Genomic DNA, 20,740 nt, shown 5'->3' with positions numbered 1-20,740 from the left:
CTTGACCTAACATGCGTGTTGACATGGCCAAGTTCCAGTAAAAATGCCTCAGTGATGCTTTTTATTTTGTAACATGTGTTTTGTGTGTTGGTATTGTAGGATTACTGGTTATCTCTCCTCTTTAAACGTCTGGTGGGGCCCAGAGTGCTCGGGGTGCACGTCGCAGGACTCCAGAGGAAACCACGACCTGGACGGGTGATCCGAGACAAACTCCGCATCTATGCGCACTGCACCAGCTTTCACAAGTAGGTTCATTCTGTCTGTTGTAAAATCCATATCAATTCTATAACAAAACTTGGTACACTGTAAAAAACGATATGGTCAGTAAGTTATGACAACATGTTTTTACATTGCTTTAACTCATCTTCAAAATAAGTTAAGTTAGTTTTAATTTAAATTTTTAAGTTAGTTTAATGTCATTTAAGTTGAAATGACTTAAACATCCAAGTTGATTGTACTTAAAAATGTAAGGCAGCAATTGTTTACTGTGTAATCTGCCTTGATATCTTTAAAAAAAAGATTACACTAAATTTTAGGGCTGTCAAAATAAGCTGATTATATTATATTAATTTCTGTTGTTTTATTAAAAGTATTTGTATTTATTCACTGCCGTTAAAAAGTTAAGTAAGATTTTTTAATGTTTTTGAAAGAAGTCTCATGCTCACCACGGGTGGATTTATTTGATCAAAAATATGGTAAAAAGAATAATGTTGTGAAAATATTCAATTAAAACAACTGTTTTTCATTTGAATATATTTTTTAAATATAATTTATTCCTGTGATGTCAAAGCTGAATTTTCAGCATCATTACTCCAGTCTTCAGTGTCACGTGATCCTTCAGAAATCATTCTAATATGCTGATTTGATGATTGTGCTGCTTGTTATTTTGGTGGAAACCATGATCTTGCTGACTTTTTGAATGGTACGTGTGTCCTTGAGAACCAACAAAACAAAAAAAATATGACCCAGACCACATTTAATACAGATTCTATTCAATTAGAGATAAACATGGTTTGTGCCAACCGCAGTGTTTTATGTGATGTAATAATGGATGCAGAGAGCATGAAACCACTGTAATTCAATTTTATACAATCAACATTTTTAGCACTGTGATGCCACTAGATTGCCCAATGTAAAATTTGACTCAAGAACCAATGTTTTATAAGTCAGTGTAATGTTAATATTGACTTGGTGTCGGGAACATGCTTATGATGCCTCAGTCTAGTTAGGCTGCTTGATAGATTTTGGAACAGAACTGAAGCATATACAACGAAAGTTGAATACATTAACAAGAGTATGTGCGTAAATTGTCATATTTTTTGACCTGTAGCATTATCTCCACACAGACTCCCGTCATCTGAGTACATAGCCATAGTGAGGATTTTAAGGCTTATACCCGCTCATTCTCAAACACATAAATAACTGAGTCCAGACAGCCACTCTTTCAGAGTGAGAGCCCATAAAATTTAACAAGTATCAATTGTCAAGTGTGCGGAGTCTCTTTCTACAGTGCGAGAGGCGCTGAAAGACACCAGAGGCTCAGGCAGGTGAGGGGAGGAGAAGCGCGGGACAATAGGAAGGTCTGTACCCGGGCCAGATAAAAAGTGCCATCGTTCCCTTTGATGATTATCTATTACCCCAGAATGATGTGAGCGGGACCTGCCAGCTTTTCACCAGCAGTGTAGGTTTACGCTCTACAGATCACTGTGTCTCAGCTCAGTTACAGTGCTAGTACAGGCCCCTGGCTTCAGGATTCCTCCAGGACAGACACTGTTCCTGAAACGGTAGTGCACAGAAAACAGTGTTGGGGAAGCTGCTTTGAAATATTTTACTCATAATTTGAAGTGCAGTCAACAAAAAATTGGAGCTTTTTAATGGTAGTGTACCTTTTTAAATACCGTTCAAACGGGTGGGGGTCGGCAAGATATCTTACTGTTTTGAAAGAAGTCTCATGTGGTCACCAAAGTTGCATTTATTAGATCAAAAATACAATAAAAACTGAAAAGTTAAATTGCAATGATATTTCACAATATTACTATTTCAATATATTTTAAAATGCAGTTGATTTGGTGCACAAGAAGCATTTCTTATTATTATCAATGTTGAAAACAATTGTGATAGTTAATATTTTTTTGGAAACCATGCTACTTTTTTCCAGGACTCTTTGATGAACAGAACGCTCAAAAGAACAGCATTTATTTGAAATAGAAAACTTTTTATCTAACCTAAAAATTTCTTTACTGTAACTTTTGATTAATGTAATTGTTAAATGAATTCTTCATCTCTTTAAAAAGTATGGGTATATATATATATATATATATATATATATATATATATATTTATTTATGTATTTATTTATTATAGATAGATAGATAGATAGATAGATAGATAGATAGATAGATAGATAGATAGATAGATAGATAGATAGATAGATAGATAGATAGATAGATAGATAGATAGATAGATAGATAGATAGATGATTGTCTATGTGACAACATTAAACTGAACAGAAACATTTATGCTAAATGCAATTAATAAAACTAGAAATGTCATAATTTGTATGTCAAAAACATTTAGTGTAGAATCATGCAGCTAAATATTTTGCTACATAAAAAGACAACATTAGAAGCTTGAATTCATTTTTGAATCACTAAAATGAATCATTGAATCCCTGGAATTAATCATTAACTCACTAAAATGATTCATTGAATCACTAAAATGAGTTGAATCACTAAAGTGAGAGAGATTTTATGATCATTGCTTCTTTTTGCTTGGCAGTAAGTTGGCTCGGCTGTAGTAATTCCCCAACACTGCAGTTTAAGATTGATTTGTAATTGCATAATTAAATTAAAGCTCTGATATCAAATACTGTATGTATGTTTGAAATTGCACTTGGATGTTCTTCTCTTAATGTTAAGTTTAGAGGCTTTCAGGCTTTCAAGTCCGCAACCAAGAAATATTTGAAAAGTAGACTGATGTTATCTGGTTCCAAAACTCAGCCAATTCCTGACCCTCGTTGGCATGGAGATGACAGAGTTTTGGGCAACATTCAAAATTTTATCACATCGTGTCTTAGCCATCAAACCGAAACCACCACAAAATCGAACAAGTAATCTCTGTAAATGCCATGAAACCCAAAGCAGCTGGTCAACAGCTAAAACCTATTCGCTAAATGCATTGCGTTTGCTTTGCCTGTCCAGTGGCACGGTGATGTCCTTTGACTTTTTATCCTGATAGACAGGTGTTTTCATTAAATGAAAATGTTTTTTATTAAAATGACACTATTAAATGTCAACAATGTTATTATCTAATTCCGAGAATTTCCAATGGGTTAGTGCAAAAGCAAAAAAACATTCCAAAGTCAGACATTCGGGTCTCATTCCTCCGACCTCTTTCAAGTTTTTCGTTCTATTAGTGGTTAAAATGGCCGGTCAGACAAGTCATGGATATGCTTTCAGTATCTTCACTAATCCATCACAACACCCATATACAAAACAGGCCTGCTTTTCGGTGCTTTGAGTGGTTTCTCCAGTCCACATTTCCCCAGGACCAGTCGCTAACATCAAACAAAGGATTCCATGTTTACGTTCCCCATGCGAATGCTGGAGAGGAACATTGTTTCAAAGTCTTGGACAATGTTTATCATTTTTCGATCTGTTCGTCTGATCTAACGCGCCCTTCTGGAAAATATCTACCCAAGTTACCAAAGTCTATTAAAACTGAGACACCACACATGTATCACATGACATGAGAGATGTTTTCGTTACACTGTCTCGGGTTTGTCTCTTTCCTGAATTTTCCCCCTTGAACTCTATTCACTGTGCGCCAAGGTGTAAAGATGCACATGGCCCGGGTTGCTCGTGATTGGTGAGATTGCTAACAGGCTTGTCTGACTAAAGCCAAGCTGTGACCGGAGCACTCGGCCCTTTACAACATGTGGTATTCATGCACTACAGCTATGTTTTCCTTGCCTTTACGTTAGAATCTTTATTGAATTTTATCATGTTTGCCTAATCATGTTGCCAGATACTTATCTTCAGTTAATATTCCCTAAAGCCTGCTCTTCAGCGGTATTACCCCGAAAACAAGGACAAGTATGCTGGAATCTCTGTAACATAAGCATGACCGTCCAACACATATAAAGCTTTTGTTACCCCTGTGAATTTGGGAGGGGAGCTAATGCTTTTACAGTTGTTATATGAAAACAATCAGCTCTTTTACATGACGTAGCCCTGGCCTCCTTTGCTTATATACAGTACTTTATTATTTGGTTATTGTGTACTGAAATTAAATCACAGAAGGTTTTGGATTCGTATAATATATTACACATTGTCTCTTGTAAATGGAATTCTGGGAACAAGCTCAATGTTTCTGTCAGCATCAACCAGATTATAATGAACCAACAATGTATGTTGAATTACATATGTTAAATTAGGAGAGTCATATACATTTTAGTTACATTATCTGCCCATGTTTTTTTTTTGTGTGTGTGTGTGTGTGCGTGCGTGCGTGTGCGCGCACTATTATCAGTATTGCAGTTTTGTGGCTTTTAGTCTGTTTGTTTGTGCTGCTTAATATTTATTTGTAATAAGTTTTCATCAGGATTATTTGATTTAAAACGTTTAATTGTGGAAAAACATTGTTAGATACTTTATGACACCAATACAAATGGCCAAATACAGTAATAATACTCCAAAATGTTGGCGAAACTGTGTATGTAATGAAACAAACCATTACCATATATTTTGGCAATGTCTACATATTCAAGAATATTGGAAAGAAATACCGGATGCTCTTGAATATATATTTTTAGAGGAGACATACCTCTAGAATGCTAATTACTGTATTTTGGTTGTATATGCCCAGATATAGTAGCAGCAGATAATAAATACCTGATGGGTGTGCTTTTGGCAGCCAGTTAGAAGGCAATCACACACACGGTTAAAACAAGAGAGACCAACATTAGATGACTGGATAGATGTGACCATTGAGATTTATATGATAGAAAAGAAACTTTTTTTGTTAATTTGACGAAAGATGTTTTTCTGGGAAAATGGAGAAAATGGGTTGAATATGTATCAGAAAGAAAGTCAGATTTTGCTGCCATACTTAAATAGATGAAGATTAATATATAATGTATATGTATATATACAATGTATATAGTTGCATTTGTATTGTAATAATAATTCTTATAAGTCACTTGAGATTATAATAATAAGTCATTTGAGGTTGTTAAGGATGGAATCTATTAGGACACATGTTCTCTCCCTGGATGTATATATAGTTACCCCTATTCTATTTTTTTTTCTTTTCTTCCTTTCTGTGAACAAAACTGGAGTACATGTTATACTCAAAACACGTTAGGTAATTGTACATACCTGTGTTTGTAAAGACACTTTGTGCATTGATTAAACTGAAATATACAACAAAAACATAAAAAATAAATTGAAAACAAAAGTTTAATTGCAATATAAATCTTTTGTAACATTGTAAATGCATTTTACTGTCACTTTTGGACATTTTAATGCGTCCTTGCTAAATAAAAGTATTAATTTCTTTCAAATAAACAAATCCTAACTTTTGAACTGTAGTGTATATGCTAGTGTGCATCAGTGCAAGTGCAAGCATAGCTTAAAGTGTTTATTTTATCAATATTGACTTTTTAAAATATATTTGATGAAATGATATAATTTAACTGATCTTATGATCTAAGTTGAGTTGCTGTATCATACATTTTTAATGGATTTCTTCTATTTTCCTGCAGTCACGATTATGTCAGAGGGTCCATAACAATCTACATCATCAACCTGCATCGATCACGGAAGAAAATCAAGCTAGCCGGGACTTTACGAAATAAAACTGTTCACCAATACCTGCTACAGCCCTTCGGCACTGGTGGACTTCACTCCATGTAAGTCAGTTGTCACTGTGAGAGCAATTCACTGACACGCAAAATAACAACACAAAAACATGTTGTATATACTTCATGTAAACATCTCATATATATATATATATATATATTATATATATATATATAAATGTTCTGTTTATATTTTAGTGCTGTCAAATCAATTATTTGTGTGTGTGTGTGTATATATATATATATATATATATATATATATATATATATATATATATATGTATAAATAAAGTATATAAAGTGTGTGTATATATATATATTATATATATATATATATATATACACACACACACACACACATATATATATATATATATGTATAAATGTATGTGTGTTTATATATACATATATACGCACACATATCATGTAAACAAAAACGTATGTTCGATTTGACAGCACTAATATATAGTATATATAATTTTTGATTTGGGGAACTGACAAATAAATTTAGATTTTGTTCAATTATTTTGCCCTTTTGAAAGGTTCTATGTTGTTATATTTTAAATTAAGTATGATAATATAATAAAATATTATAAATACTAAAAAGTTATTTTTTATATTATATTTGTATACTATGGTTTGGTTAGTACCAGGTGAAATGGGATTTTCCATTAGTGAAAGAGTTTTTTTAAGTTATAATGTAAGTATTGTATTAATATTATATTATTACTAGTTATCGCAGATCTCTGATATCAGCTTATTTTAGAATGTGATGTATGTTTCTATTCTCGATTTACTATAATAATCAATATGGTGTTTTGTTTCTTTACTAAACTTATTATGGTTTGGTTAATACCAGTGAAACAGGATTCCCCATAAGCAAAATAGTAATTAATATAATATAATAATAAAGCTGTATCATATTATTTTGTATAATATTGTGTTATAGCCTATTATATATACTCAAGTACTATTTAGCGCAGATCTCTGACCTCAGCTTATTTAAGAATGTGGTGTATGCTTCTGTTCTCGGTTTACTATGATAATCATTGGTGAGTGTTGTTACTTTACTAAACATTAACTGAGATGGAACAGAGATAAATCTGGTGCTCTATAACGGTCCACACACACAGCTGAGACAACTGTTTTCTGACTAAATATTCAACTCTTCCACAAATGGGGATCCCGTTTCGCCGACACTAACCTAATCATATAAAGGGCAAAAGAGAGACCCGGGTCATGAAAACACGGTCTGTTCATCTCCTCAAACTCTTAAATGGGATATGAGGATCATCTTGTTCCCGCTCACTTCCCTGATGAAGCCAACGCACAGCTACATCTACATCTACATCCTATCCTGACCAGTTTTCTTTTGAATTCATCTGCTTGTCTGAATGTGTTTTCAGTTAATGTGTTCCTGTTTAATGTTTTCTGTCACATAAATGCTTCTTATGCAGTGTCGAGTAGATTGGCTCAGCAATTTACTTTTTGTTGGTAATGACATGTTAAATCTGTCTTGCGCAACCAACAAGACATTAGTCATGAGTGAGAAACTTCACAAATGCCCTCTCTGGTCACAAACACATTTCACTCTTATACGCTTCACTGATTTTTTTATTTTATTTTTACTGCTTCGGCTGTTAAGAAACGCATCGTATTTTTCACTCAAGCCGACGAAAACACCAGAGAGTGTTCTGTTCTGTTTTGAGTTTTCCACTAGAAATCATTTGAAGCCAAGAAGAAAACATCAAAACGTCCATTAAACATGGACAATCCAATTGAATTAGTGTAATAACATTGTCTTGGTTTATTGAGGCTCAATTTAAACTGAGAGTACAGTGAAATGCAACTTCCTTCAGGGCAGATGTTGGCAATAGTTTTGTCAGCAGCTTTCAGCTTGAATTTCAACCAGTTTTTCTACTCCTCTAGTTTTTTTTTTCTTTTTTTTCTTGTTTTCTTTTGAGGAATTGTGGGATCCAAAGGGCCAGCTAAACGTCTATTATTGGGAGTTAAGCATGATACTTTGAAAACATGATCATGGTGTTGATCAGTGAAACAGAACCTCTGTGAAATAAGTCTACTCTTAAATCCCTTCATCCCACAACAGGAGGAAAAGTTTAAATAAAGGACAGAAAGGAATATTCGGAAGAAGCAGAAAGTAATTACCAGTTATATCACAGTGAGCAATCTATTATAGACCAGTATAAAAAACAAAAGCCCATAACCATGTTTGTTTTGATTGACCCATTCCCACGGTTAATAATCATAAACCATCCTATTGCCATGTTTGATAATAGTTTTCATAATTTTAAGATTCTTTGGAATCAGAAAGAAGCTTTTTACTAAGGCATTTTTAAATCCACTTTGTTCATATTGCACTTTCTATACATTTTACTAATTTCAGCTGTTGTTGGATGGCAATAGGTTAATTAGTATATTTGTATAAAAAATTGTGTCTGAGCAGTGAGAAGTAGTAAAGCATGCGGAGTATTTGTGTCTTCAGAAATGCCCACAGCTCCATATGGGCTGAATCAGTGTGTTCCTGAGCAAATTCAGTGAGTAACATATACAGGCGGACTATAAAGTTACTCATGACACATTCCAATGCTTAAATCCTCTGTAACGCATATGCAGGGAAATTAACTGCTCATTTTGTGGGGTCACACTTAAACACTCTCAGACAGAGTTGCTCTTTTTCAAGGATAAAATTTTCCCTATGTGTTTGGTGGAACTGTCGTTGTCTGTTTTGCATCATATTCTGTAATTCAAAATGGAAACAAAGAGAGAAAGGGTGTTTGAAGAGCTGGGTAAATAAGAGACGGCAGCTCTCATTTCAAATATAAATGAGTCATTTTAACAATAACATTACTAACAGTACTAAAAACAATTTCAGCTATAATCTCTGTATCACTATATATATATATATATATATATATATATATATAAATTGGGGGGGGGGGGGGTTGATCAATTTGATTATGATTCAGGGGGCTGCGATGCATTTTTTTTCTATACAGGGTTTCATTTTTCTCACTGTGTGACTATAGGGGTAGGAATCTTTAGGCACCTCATGATTCGATTCCAAACAATTGATCTACGTTTTTTTTTTTTGTAATTAAGTTACTTTTCGCTTAAAAAATTAAAGTAAGGGATTTTTTATGTATTTAATAGTCGTATGTAGGCTACTGTAGAATATAAAACAATAATAGATTTAACATCAAAATGTAACATCTAATGTTAAAATGTAATGTAACCTTCTCACCTTGGTCAGTTCAAGCATTTACGCAATTTTATAATATTTATTTGAAAGAATCAAAAGAGCAGTTTCATTTCTATCCTTGAATTCAATTGGTCGAGGTTGATATTGGATTTAGAAAGTAATTAGTAATAAGTAGTGCAATACTTTTTAGTGAGAATAATAGGTAGAGTAATCTAATGAGCCTACACTGTTGAAGATGTAGATGATGAATTCGGCCTACTTTTTTAGAGTAACTTGCCCAACGCTGCATACAAGCAAATAGTAAAGAGGAACAAATGAATATATATTACAAGCAATAAACAAAGAGTGCTTTCAGTATCTGAACGTTTTGCAGTCAAGAGCAGTGAGTGATTTTTCTCTTTCTCAGCTTTGTTTCTTTCTGTTTTTTTGCTTTTCTCAGATCCGCGTTTACACTAATGCACAGCTCTGTTTTGACAAATCAGATGTTTGTCCTGTCTGTCTAATCCCTTAAGACTTAACTGACTGTGCTTACATGAAGTGTAACTATAGGCCTACATTTAATGCTTACACAGGGTCACACACAGAACGCATGTGAAAGTGAGTTTGTGTATTGAATACATTAGACCTACTGTATTCCAAAAGGCAAAAATGATGCATTCGTAGAGCATTTTGAGGGGAAAAAAACACTGAAATACTAAAAGGCTTGCTCTATAATTGTATTATCACAGAAAATCATTAGGAATATTTTGAATAGTAGGCCTAACACTTGCTCTAAATATTTAGAACCGGAGAGCAAGTTTTAATGTTTTAAATTCCTCTCCCAAAACATTTTTAAAGCCTTAAATGCTGTTAGGCTTATCTGAACGTTGATCTTTTGAGTCTGAGATACACCAGTTTTGGGAACTTAGACCTGGAGCTCTTCAAACCCGTAAACCCTACTGTGCAACCATGGCAGATATGTGTGTGTGATCTCTCTGTGCCTTGAAGGCTTTGTCATTTCTCAAACACATACCTACATCTGTAGCCAGAGGCCGTTAAAGCTCCAGAACTATCTGGAGACTTTCATATAATTTGCATCCTCTCCAAAAGGAAATGCGGACCTTCTTCTGCAGAAGCCCTGAGCAAAAACATCACTGAGTGTGTTCTTGCATACTTCTGTCTGCTTTGATCTCCTGAGCATACATTCTTCCCGGGGGAAAGTTGATTGTGAAGATCAACAATCCCTCCTCACCGTCGCGTCTGATGCTTGCCGTCACACTGCGCTTCAGAAGGGTTTCAGAATCAGGCCCAAAGCAAACTCAGCTTCCTGATCAGTTCAGTCTGTGGCGTTGTAAGATGAGGTGAAGGAATGGATCATCCAGATGTCTGCTGGTCAGGATGCCTCTTTTCTTGACTAATAAGTGAAGGGTCTTCCGGGTGTTTCTCCAAACCAACAATGAACGTAGAAAAATGCTTCATAAAAGCATTTAAACATTTTAAGCTTTAAACCTCCACCTGCTAGGAAACAATATTAATGTGATTAGACTCATGTTCAGTTCATAATTATCATGTAACATCTTTCATGCGAGATGTGCTTTTGTGGACCATAGAGACTGAGGACAATTGAATAGCCTATTATGTTTTCTTTCTCAGTTGTTGTATTTAGTTGATGTTAAGAAAGATGACTGAATCACTGGCTATGCTCAAAATAGTACTCTTATTATTTTGTAGTATATAGTGTGCACAGTAGGCTATCCATGTTGCACAGAATATGATATGCCACAATTCAATGCAACCTTTAATTCCCCATAATGAAGACACTGAAACAATGAATAATATAGGCCTAGGTCTAATAGTTAGTTATTTTGCATTAAGTTCAGTATTACATTTTTTTTTATTATTAAATTGTGTACGATTTCTTAACTTCAGTTGGTTTTAAGAAATGAATTGGCTACTTTTATTCAGTACACATTCAATTGCTCAAAAATGACAGTAAAGACATTTATAATCTTACAAAATCTATTTTCTTACAAAAAAACGTTCTATTAATCAAAGATTCTTGAAAAGTTTCGAGGTTTCCACTAAAATATTAAAGGTACACTAACTTTTGGGCCTCTAGCGGTTAAAAAACAAAACTCCATTCGTTTTGTGGAAGAACATTGTTTTGGTTGTGCTTCTTCTCTTCGTGACTGTGTGGATGAATTTGATACTTCACAATAGATAAAACTATACAACAAACTCTATTAGAGACTGTGAGACTATAGAGACTATCAGTATTCTACATTTTATTACGAGCTCTGTCATGTTCTCTTTTTGCCACCAGACTCCTCTGTCTTTTTATGATTCCCCGGAGGTTTGAGATTTATGAGCTCCATGTCTACCTTTCCCGTTTGTTGAAACAACTAACCTCTGCCACACCATACATGCGTTAAAGCACTTTTCTCTATAGTATTTACAGATATGAATAGACACACACGGGCAGAATTTCACGCAAAAACCTTCCCGGCAGGTCTAAAATATAAACAGTTATAATAGGCTTACCATAGTGAATCAGGGTGAGACAAAAAAAAAAACATTTTGGAAGAAGGATTGATGGTTTTGACTCATTATTTACGTTTGGTTGTATAGGCTACCTTTCAGCAACAATTATTTAACAATAATAACTATGATTTGAAGAAATGTGAGAATGATTTCTGAAGCATCATGTGACACTGAAGATTGGAGTAATGGCTGCTGAAAATTCTGTTTTATATCACAGGGATAAATTGCATTTAAAATATTAAAATAAAAACAGTTCAAAATGTAATAATATTTCACAATATTGATGCTGTACTGCATTTTTGTTCAAATAAACGTAATATATTTGGTTAACATTTACAATGCTAAACAACAGAAAAAAAAATGTACCGACCCCAAACTTTTGAACAGTAGTGAAAAGCATCCGGGAGTTCTGAGCACTCTCATACTGCTGATGTTGGTTTTTTACAAGGTTGATAATGCAGCTATAGCGCCCTCTAGTGCACCATCAGAGATATTACCGTTTTCTTAGACATCCTTTACCCTTGATGTAACTGGGTCCTAAAACCAGCTGTTTTGGTCTAAAATTAAACTTGGACTGAAGTTTGATTTAAAATGAATTCATTTATTTATCTGAAAGCCTGTTGCGATTATTTATAACCTCTGAGATTACGACTCCTCATTGAGTGTCTGCCGCTCTCACATTGATATATTGATATAAACAGGTTGTCAATCCTCCCATCTGCAGCATCCTAACACAGTTCCCTTTGCTCCGCAGGTCTGTGCAGCTGAACGGAGAGCACTTGCGTATGGTGGACAATGAGACGTTCCCTGAGCTGAAGCCACGGACGCTCAGGGCGGGAAGAACGATAGCTATGCCACCTGTTTCAATCGGCTTCTACGTCATCAAGAACATTAACGCTTACGCCTGCCGTAGATAACACACACTGACCGACCTCAGACGATCTTCTGCTCAATGCACCAGCTCCTCATGGCCTTCTCTTTTAGTAAGCCAAAAGAGACGTGGAAAAGACCCCTTCGTTCAAGCAAGGGCTGCACTGAATGCTTCCAACATTTTCTCCTCTTTTTTTCACCACAAGAGCAGCTTGACTTGTGGAAAGTGAATGTATATTGGCTGCCCTTTTGTGTTTTTGTTGCATTTGGTTGCAGGAGCATATAATGAAGTTTCTGGCCCTGTTTACACCTGGTGTTAAGATGAGTTTTGGTCGATCGGATCACAAATGCAGGTGTAAACGGGGTCTAAAACGTTTTGAACGTGTCCACTTTCAACCACTTCCAGAGGTATTTGAAAACGCATTCAACTGGATTGCTTTCGTACTGTAAACGCTCATGTGGTTGAATGACCACAAAAGACCGCCTACTCTCCTTCTACTGACCTAATGCGTAAACATGGGAAGCGCACTAGACAGATAGGATTGAAATTTTGTCGGATGAAGACCGAAGTTTGGTTTGAAGCCGAAAAATGTACCAAGCACAATGTTCTCTCACCATTTCTGATTTCTAACACACACTCACTTCGTTCGGCGTGAACTTACAGCTATCAGAGCAGAAACTAAAGCTGCTGCTCTCTTTGTGTTTCCCCATCATCTCTGGTCACGTTCATATGTCAATTGTGCAAGCTTATTTTGTCCATTTAGATAAAAAAATCTGAAAAAACATACATTTACTTGCCCATTGATCCTCCCCTCGAAGAAATCAGGACAGAAGTGGTTGAAAGTGGACAAAAGAGACTGATTAAAACAGCAGGTGTAAACGGGAATGTCTCTCCCTCGTCTACTTGTGATCCGATAGACCAAAACGCATCTTAACACCAGGTGTAAACACAGCCTCTGTCTCGCAGTTCTTCTCACCAGCATAGCAGTGTCACTGAGAGCTTTGTAATCTGATGTTGAAGACCATCATAAACTACAAACCCAGTGCTGATGTGCAGTTCAGATGTGGTAAAATCATTTGAAGTAGGCCCAGGCATAATCAAACTTCCTTTTTTTTTACATTTTCTGTTGTGATTTTGGGAGAAAACTACACTCTTAAAAATAAAGGTTCCATGAAGTGCTCCTATAATGTTAATTTTTTAAAGGTTCCTAATTTTGTTTTGGAGTTCTCCTACAATAGGTGAAACCTCATCCAACAAGGTCAAAAACACTTGAATTTTCTCATAATATACATTGCATCTTCACCTCATCTCTCACAGTGTCTGGTCTCTCTAAACCCCTTCTTTCCGTTAGCCTATTCTGCTCTGATTGTCTGTTGTGATTGGTCTACCGCGTACAGCGCGTGTCGGAAACGAAACGTCCATTACCATAGCTATTACGGCTTCCTCAGTGCTTGATACACAGTGATACGAATAGTAATGATGGCTTCTGTTTTACTGTATTATTCAAGCCTTGATTAGTCCTCATTTTTTAGATCTGCATATAAGTTTAGGAAACAGCGCTTTCTCAACATGTCGACAACATGGGCGGGTCAAAGCAGGCATTGTTTGCTTGCAGCCAATGCAGACCATAGGCAAATTTGTTACTAACCTATGTACTGTAGGTTCATGCAGGAAGTAGACTGGAATTATTGGTGACTCGTTTCAGGCAGTTCAGAATCTCTTTACTTTTTTTATTTATTGTGAACTTTGAACTTTGCAGACCTTTACACACAACTATATAAAACACTAAATGACAGATAATATCCGAAGAAAAAAATAGGGGCACTTTAAATGTGCTCTAAGTGATGTCGGGTGACGTCACTTCTTGTTACAAAACGGAGGCTAGCTAGACCCTCCCTCCTCCTTATCCGCGCACTAACCCCCCACACCCTTCTTGTTGGTTATTGGCTGGAACAGTTTGTTATGTTTTGTGGAGCGGGTAAGCCCAGTTTGTTTTTGTTGCCGTTTTTGGAGCCTGGGGTGTCTGCAGAGACCGCGTTTTTTTACAGTGTGTTCAGGGGACGGGCAGCTAGCGGATAGTGAGGAGATGTTTGCTGTATGTGACAAAAAATGTTTTGGCCTAAAAAACGCGTTACATCGCCTAGAGCACCTTTAACATCCATGGAATTTTTCCATTCCACACTGAAAGTTTCTTTGGGGAGCCAAAAAATGGGTCTCTTATGGCATCGCTGCAAAACCGCCTTTTGGAAACTTTACTTTTTAAGAGTGTGTGGAACGGATTTATACATGGTGAAATTTGTTAAACAGAACCAACAGTACAACGCTCTTATTGGACGCTGGAAATATTATCAGATTAGCCCAAATATTTGAATGATGAAAATGCACAGGGCGAAAGATGTAAATGCCAGCCGTTCCAATTCTCTGGAGTTCTGTGGGAGCAGATTCTGTGTGGGCCTGTCTGTCAGCTTAATGTGATTTAGCCGAGTAGGACGTGTTCCTGGATCAACATCCGTGTTGGTTGTTAAACAACATTCCAGTCTGTCAACCAATCAAATTTTAGGGATAGATTTAAGGGGCCTGAACAATGTTCTTTTCTACAAATCATTTCCCTTGAATGTTAAGAGTAGGGTTGCAAGTGTTAGGACTGTGATCGCTTGCTCGAAATGTTGTCCCAGGACCAACAACAGAGGATAATCCTGCAAAATCACATTGCACAAATATCAGTTTGATCTTACTGTCTTGTATACTCATTGATTCTAGGGTCTAAAGCCAAAAGGGCAAAACTCGATTTGTAATCTTAATTCTTCATCGCAGGACATTAAATATAAACTGTCCTTTACATCATCTTTATAACTTTGCCATAAAACATTGACCCATGGCCTGACTAATATATTTCAGTCTTGCCTTTTTTTTTCTTTTTTTCTTTTTGCTGCTGCTTTATAAGTTCAACCTGTACAACCGTTAAGGTATGATAAGAACATACAGATTTTTACTAAAACATCCTTATAGTTCATTGCTAAATTTAAAAGGAATCACATAATACACAAAGCTATCTTTATTCATTTCAATATTCATTGGTTCTCTGAGAAATACTGCTCTATATTTATAATGTTTACAAGACTTCCCATTGTAGCACAGACTCTTTTGAAGCCTGAAAGGAAAGAGTAAGGAGTTTTTGAAGTTTGCTGAGGAGCTCAGGAAATTGGCTCAATTGTTGTCCTTTATACGTGTATACTATAACAGTGTGAACCTGAGCTTACAGTTCTCCAGTTTTAATTTGCTATATTAAACACTACCTTATTCTGTGTTGATACAGGGGCCGTAAAACTGTTGGACAGTTAAGTCACGCTTAAAAATGTAATAACATTTATAAAATGCCACTTGGCTTGATATGTTGTAAGTTTAATTGTTGCTTAAGTGTCCAAATACTTTTAAGAGCAACTATAACTCCCATGTACAACGATTCCTTTGTGCTGCTAGCTGACTAAATAATAGTTATAAGCATGACGAGTGACAAATGTTTCTGTACAGGTTCAAACCTTTTTATATTAGTATAGTTATATTAGTAAATGTACATATAATTGTTTTTTTGATTTAAACAATGTGCTTCTTCACTCCATACATATTATTTATATTTGTGTGTGTGTGTGTGTGTGTGTGTGTGTGTGTGTGTGTGTGTGTGTGTGTGTGTGTGTGTGTGTGTGTGTGTGTGTGTGTGTGTGTGTGTGTGTGTGTGGTTGTGTGTGTTCATAGCGTTCATAGTTACATATTGTGTTGAGAAAAACATGACTTTATTTAAGTCACAAAATTGTGTCAGATAATATTGTACAATAATGACATACTTTTTTTGTAAAAATACAGCACAGACTGATGTTAATGTTGGACAATAAAAATAGACTTTTATTTTCAATATATTGAGTTGCTCACAGTATGCACACTTGTGTATCAATGTTTTGGATGTTCTTTGGTCATTCAATCACAAAGCCAAAATGGCAATTCTGCTTTCAAACTGATTATATGAATTCTGTGGAAATTGTTGGGAAAGTTTTAGTTGGTTATGATATAGTCAGAATTTTTCAAGGGTCAAAGATTATGATATTTTATTAGATTTCAGAAGATTATTTTGTGATTTAAGGATTTGAATGGTCTTTGATTTGTAAAATGACACTTTTAGAAGCTATTGTTTTTCCTTGGATGTGTTTATTGCAAATTTAGAGTTGTTAATATTTTTTTCTGTTAAAGAGCACTATTTTATTATGGAAATGTTTGTGTCTGAATATTATTTTTGTCAAAATATATAAATAAAATAGTAGATAAAAAAAGTAGAGTTTTGAACTCTTATTTACAACAATTAATGTAATTTCAATGTGTGTGTGTGTGTGTGTGTGTGTGTGTGTGTGTGTGTGTGTGTGTGTGTGTGTGTGTGTGTGTGTGTGTGTGTGTGTGTGTGTGTGTGTGTGTGTGTGTGTGTGTGTGTAAACTATAACCCTTGAAGAGAGGCTGTCCTATGACACAGATAGAGGCTGAATTGAATTCCAGCACATGATCAGGAGTGCAAGATAGGAAGATAAAAACTATGCAGGCTATGAACTCAGTGATTTATAAATGGGCCTGAACACAAAGTACAGAAATAAATTGTGACAGTACGCTGCGATGGGTAACCCAAGACCGAACGCTTTATGTTCCATCAGGTCAGGGGGAGAAGATTAACTCACAAGTCTTCAAAGGCCCGGCAGGGTCCTCAGCCCAGCGCTGGAGGGTTCACAAAGGGAAGGAGCCCGTTTGCAGCTTGCACAGCAGCAGATGTTCCCTTTCCAAGCAGCTGGGACAAGACTTTGTTGAGAAATGAGAGCGAACTGTGGTGTCAGAGCAATCGTGTGCAGTACTAAGGGATGAGAACCATTTGCACCTGAATGAGACTCAGATTTAGATAAAGGGAATTTTGACCTCTTCTCATCTAAATTGCTACAAAATTATAAATGACATGTTTTTTAAATTATCTAGTAAATGCATAATGTATTTGGAGCAAACCAAAATATGTTGCCTTGACATACTGCCTATATTAACTTTACTTAAGTGCATAAAACATTACATTATTTTCTAAAAGGAAACATGTCTGCAGTTCACATATGGTTCTTCTTAGACTTAACGTGGTTCACTCATAAACATAATCCAGGCTCGTTCACACTTGGTCAAGAGTCACAAAGTCTGACATGACCCAGCAGGCCTTTATGCACTTTTTTTTTTTTCGCTGCTTGTTCAAATTGCTTAGTTAAAATGAGCTAAAGCAACACAATTGCTATACATTTTGTCCTAACTTAATTTAATTGTGTTCAATCAACTTAAACATCTGTAAAATTAAAGTTTAATTAATCCGTTTGTGTTTAAAATTAAGTGTTATTTTATGTGTTTTTGAGCAAGATGCGATTAGGTGGAGACTTGATAGTGTGTAATAGTGTTTAAAGGAGCAGTATGTAAGAAATTTATTTCAATTAATCATAAAATGGCCCTGATATGTCACTAGACATTAAGAAATCATGTTCATTTCAAATACTTATATCACTGACAACAGTAGTCCAGCCAGGATATTGTCATTTAAAAAGTGAAGTTGCAGCCCTCAACTGATGTTGATGTTGTCATGTTGTGTTTTGGTCTGATCCGCCACCCTCCACCTATCTACCAATCACGAAGTCAGTAGTGTTGCGGCATCCGGGTTGCCAGCTCTGCTAGTTACCAGAGCTGCAGCTACAAAAGTGTTGGAATCGGATTAAAAAAAATGTCTAACGTTGTGAAACCAAAAAAAACTCGTTATGAATCCGAAATACTTCGTGACAAAGTCCGAAATAAAACAAGGATCTGTGTAGGAGATGCCTTTGAAAGATGGAGACGGCTGAAAACGGAGAAGAATTTGAAGACAGACGCCAACGTTGCTAATTTTCTCCTGGACAGGTAAGATTCATCTATGTTTGGCTAACTTGTACTTGATGTAAATGGACATTTCAAATATTCATGAGAGTCGAACAAAGTTATGCATGTTCGTGCAAAGTAACGTTACCTCATGTGGAGGAGGTGGGTCATCGAATTGAAAAAGTAAGGAATTGTTTGGGTAATAAAAACGGCGAGTCGTCATTACTAACATTAGCAATGCATTATCAGAGCCCGTTTCTCTATCATTATGATGAGACGCTGAAGAAAACAACATTAACACACCCATTATTGTTTATCATGCAAGTTCTACAGCCAAAAATAATAGAATGACATGTAATCTTTCACATCACATATTTTAGCGTTATCGACGTGTACTGCAGGGTAAGTTAAAAAATACAGCTGGTCGCTTTCACTTATAGCGTCAGCTAAATGAATAGCTGTATCTTTGATATCGGTTACACACAGTGACAGAGGCTTGTGCTTGTACTTACGTTAATGACAGATACCTACCGTTACAAGTTAGACTAACAGCTACTGTTCTAACAATGTACTGTCACATACGAGCATACATCTTTATGATTATATTTGGCTAATCACCATTAGTACATTTTTGCGATATATAATAATTTTGCAAAACATCTCTCATTTGAAGCATAAACATAATTAACAGAAAAAGCTTCTTGTAGCAGCCTACGTTCCTGCTGTATCCTGCAGCCTGTCTGGCAACCTCGAGTCAGGGAGGAGAGAGAGGGGATACACCGCTCTACAGTAATTTGAAAGTGATTGCAGTACCAGTTTTGGCCACATTCTTACATACATACTGACTTTAATGTTCAATTATGTTGTAATTTAAGAAGAGGAGAATAGTGGAGCACTGATTTGCTGATGGGGCTGCTTAACATTTAAGATGCTATTGTGTGCTATTGTTATAGCTAAAATTTTGTTAACTAACTAGTACAGTTGTGTGACAATAAATATGAAATTGAATTGGAAATTTCCAATTTCACTCTTCTGGAGTTGTGATAAGCTCGTCGCATTCAATTTTGACTTGAGAGGGCGTTCATGTCCAATTTTTTAACTAGAAAACTGTATTTTATAATAATTCCTATTGTACACGAAGGCAGCATAAATCAAGTAATCCTACACACTTTATTTCAGTGTGGGCATTAGCATTACAAATAACCTGAGTTACATATTCAGATTACTTTTTCAACTATAACGCATTACTTTTAAATTTACATCAAATAAGTAGCAGAAGTTATTTTGTTTTTCCATTGATTGACACCTCTTCTTGTTGAGATAAACCAGAAGTGCGGAGGCGTTGTGTGTGCTGTGTAAACATGATGGTTATAATAATTCTAGACTAAATGTGAGCAGGCATTTACTCATCTCACTTGCACAAAAACATATTCAGTATCCCTCAAAATTAATAAAAACAGTGAAATGCAAAAACGCAAACCTGCCTAATTAAATTGTAGGGAAAATTACATTAATATATTTGATGTAGGCTAGCCTACTTTATCTCACTTTTATTAACCAATGTATTTGCTGCTGACTTTCAATGATCTAATTCAGCCAGAGGCCCACTAATAACCAAAATTGAATGGCTAAACATCCCTATGTCTCAATGTCCATCCATCCTAAACAGTAAGTGAGATTAAAGTGTCCCAAAGCACAGTATGTTGAAAAGAGTAGCATATGCCAGAAGTCCCTGGATGGTCTACTATTTTTCGGTGGATTATGGAAGTGTGAATCCGTGCTCAGTATAACGGCTAATAATGCCCACAACCCATTGGTGGAGGAACTACAAAATACAAAAACGGGGTTAAAAAAACTACAAAACATGGCGGATATGCACGAGCCATGGTGAGATGTTTAGATAAAGGTTTGAGGGACAATCAAAGTTTAAAGGTGCTGTATGTAACTTTTTCACTCTACCCCGCTACTGGCGCATTTCCTTCAGCCAGAGGTTTATTGATGTCACTTTTGGGGTGAAAGGGCCATTACTTTTTCCAAAAATATATTTAATTTAAAAAAAAATTAAAAACAAAAAACTAGCAAGCTCAGTCCAGGTGAGGAAAAGTGATTAATTTCCATAAAAAGTAACACAATTACTTTTTTTCAGGGAGTAACATTGTATTGTAACACATTACTTTTAGAAGTAACTTTCCCCAACAGTGTTTATTATGAGTAACGCTATTTACTGAAATTTAGACTAAGAACCATCAAAGTAGTTACTAACTTACACTGCAAAAACATTTTTGTCTTAAATATCAACCCAAATAAAATATCAAACCAACATTAATTTATTTGAGTCAAAATTGCATAAGATTATTATTTT

At 35.5% G+C, this 20,740-nt stretch overlaps 1 protein-coding gene across 1 annotated transcript in view; it reads left to right on the top strand.

Annotated features, from left to right (window-relative positions):
* The window catches only part of hpse2 (heparanase 2), a 94,255-nt gene extending 80,467 nt beyond the window's left edge, over positions 1-13,788 (top strand). Inside the window, exons 10-12 of the mRNA XM_077236401.1 lie at positions 100-245; positions 5,765-5,911; positions 12,355-13,788. Of these exons, the coding sequence (XP_077092516.1) occupies positions 100-245; positions 5,765-5,911; positions 12,355-12,517 (456 nt within the window). The 3' untranslated portion in view covers positions 12,518-13,788. The remainder of the gene's footprint in view (positions 1-99; positions 246-5,764; positions 5,912-12,354) is intronic.
* The last annotated feature ends 6,952 nt before the right edge of the window (positions 13,789-20,740 follow it).

The sequence above is a fragment of the Siphateles boraxobius genome, unplaced genomic scaffold (assembly GCF_051911475.1).
Source record: "Siphateles boraxobius isolate OS27281-9 unplaced genomic scaffold, OSU_SipBor_1 20, whole genome shotgun sequence".
Lineage (NCBI taxonomy): Eukaryota > Metazoa > Chordata > Actinopteri > Cypriniformes > Leuciscidae > Siphateles > Siphateles boraxobius.
The sequence above is the reverse complement of the archived record's forward strand: the minus strand, read 5'-3'. Positions and strand labels throughout refer to the sequence as shown.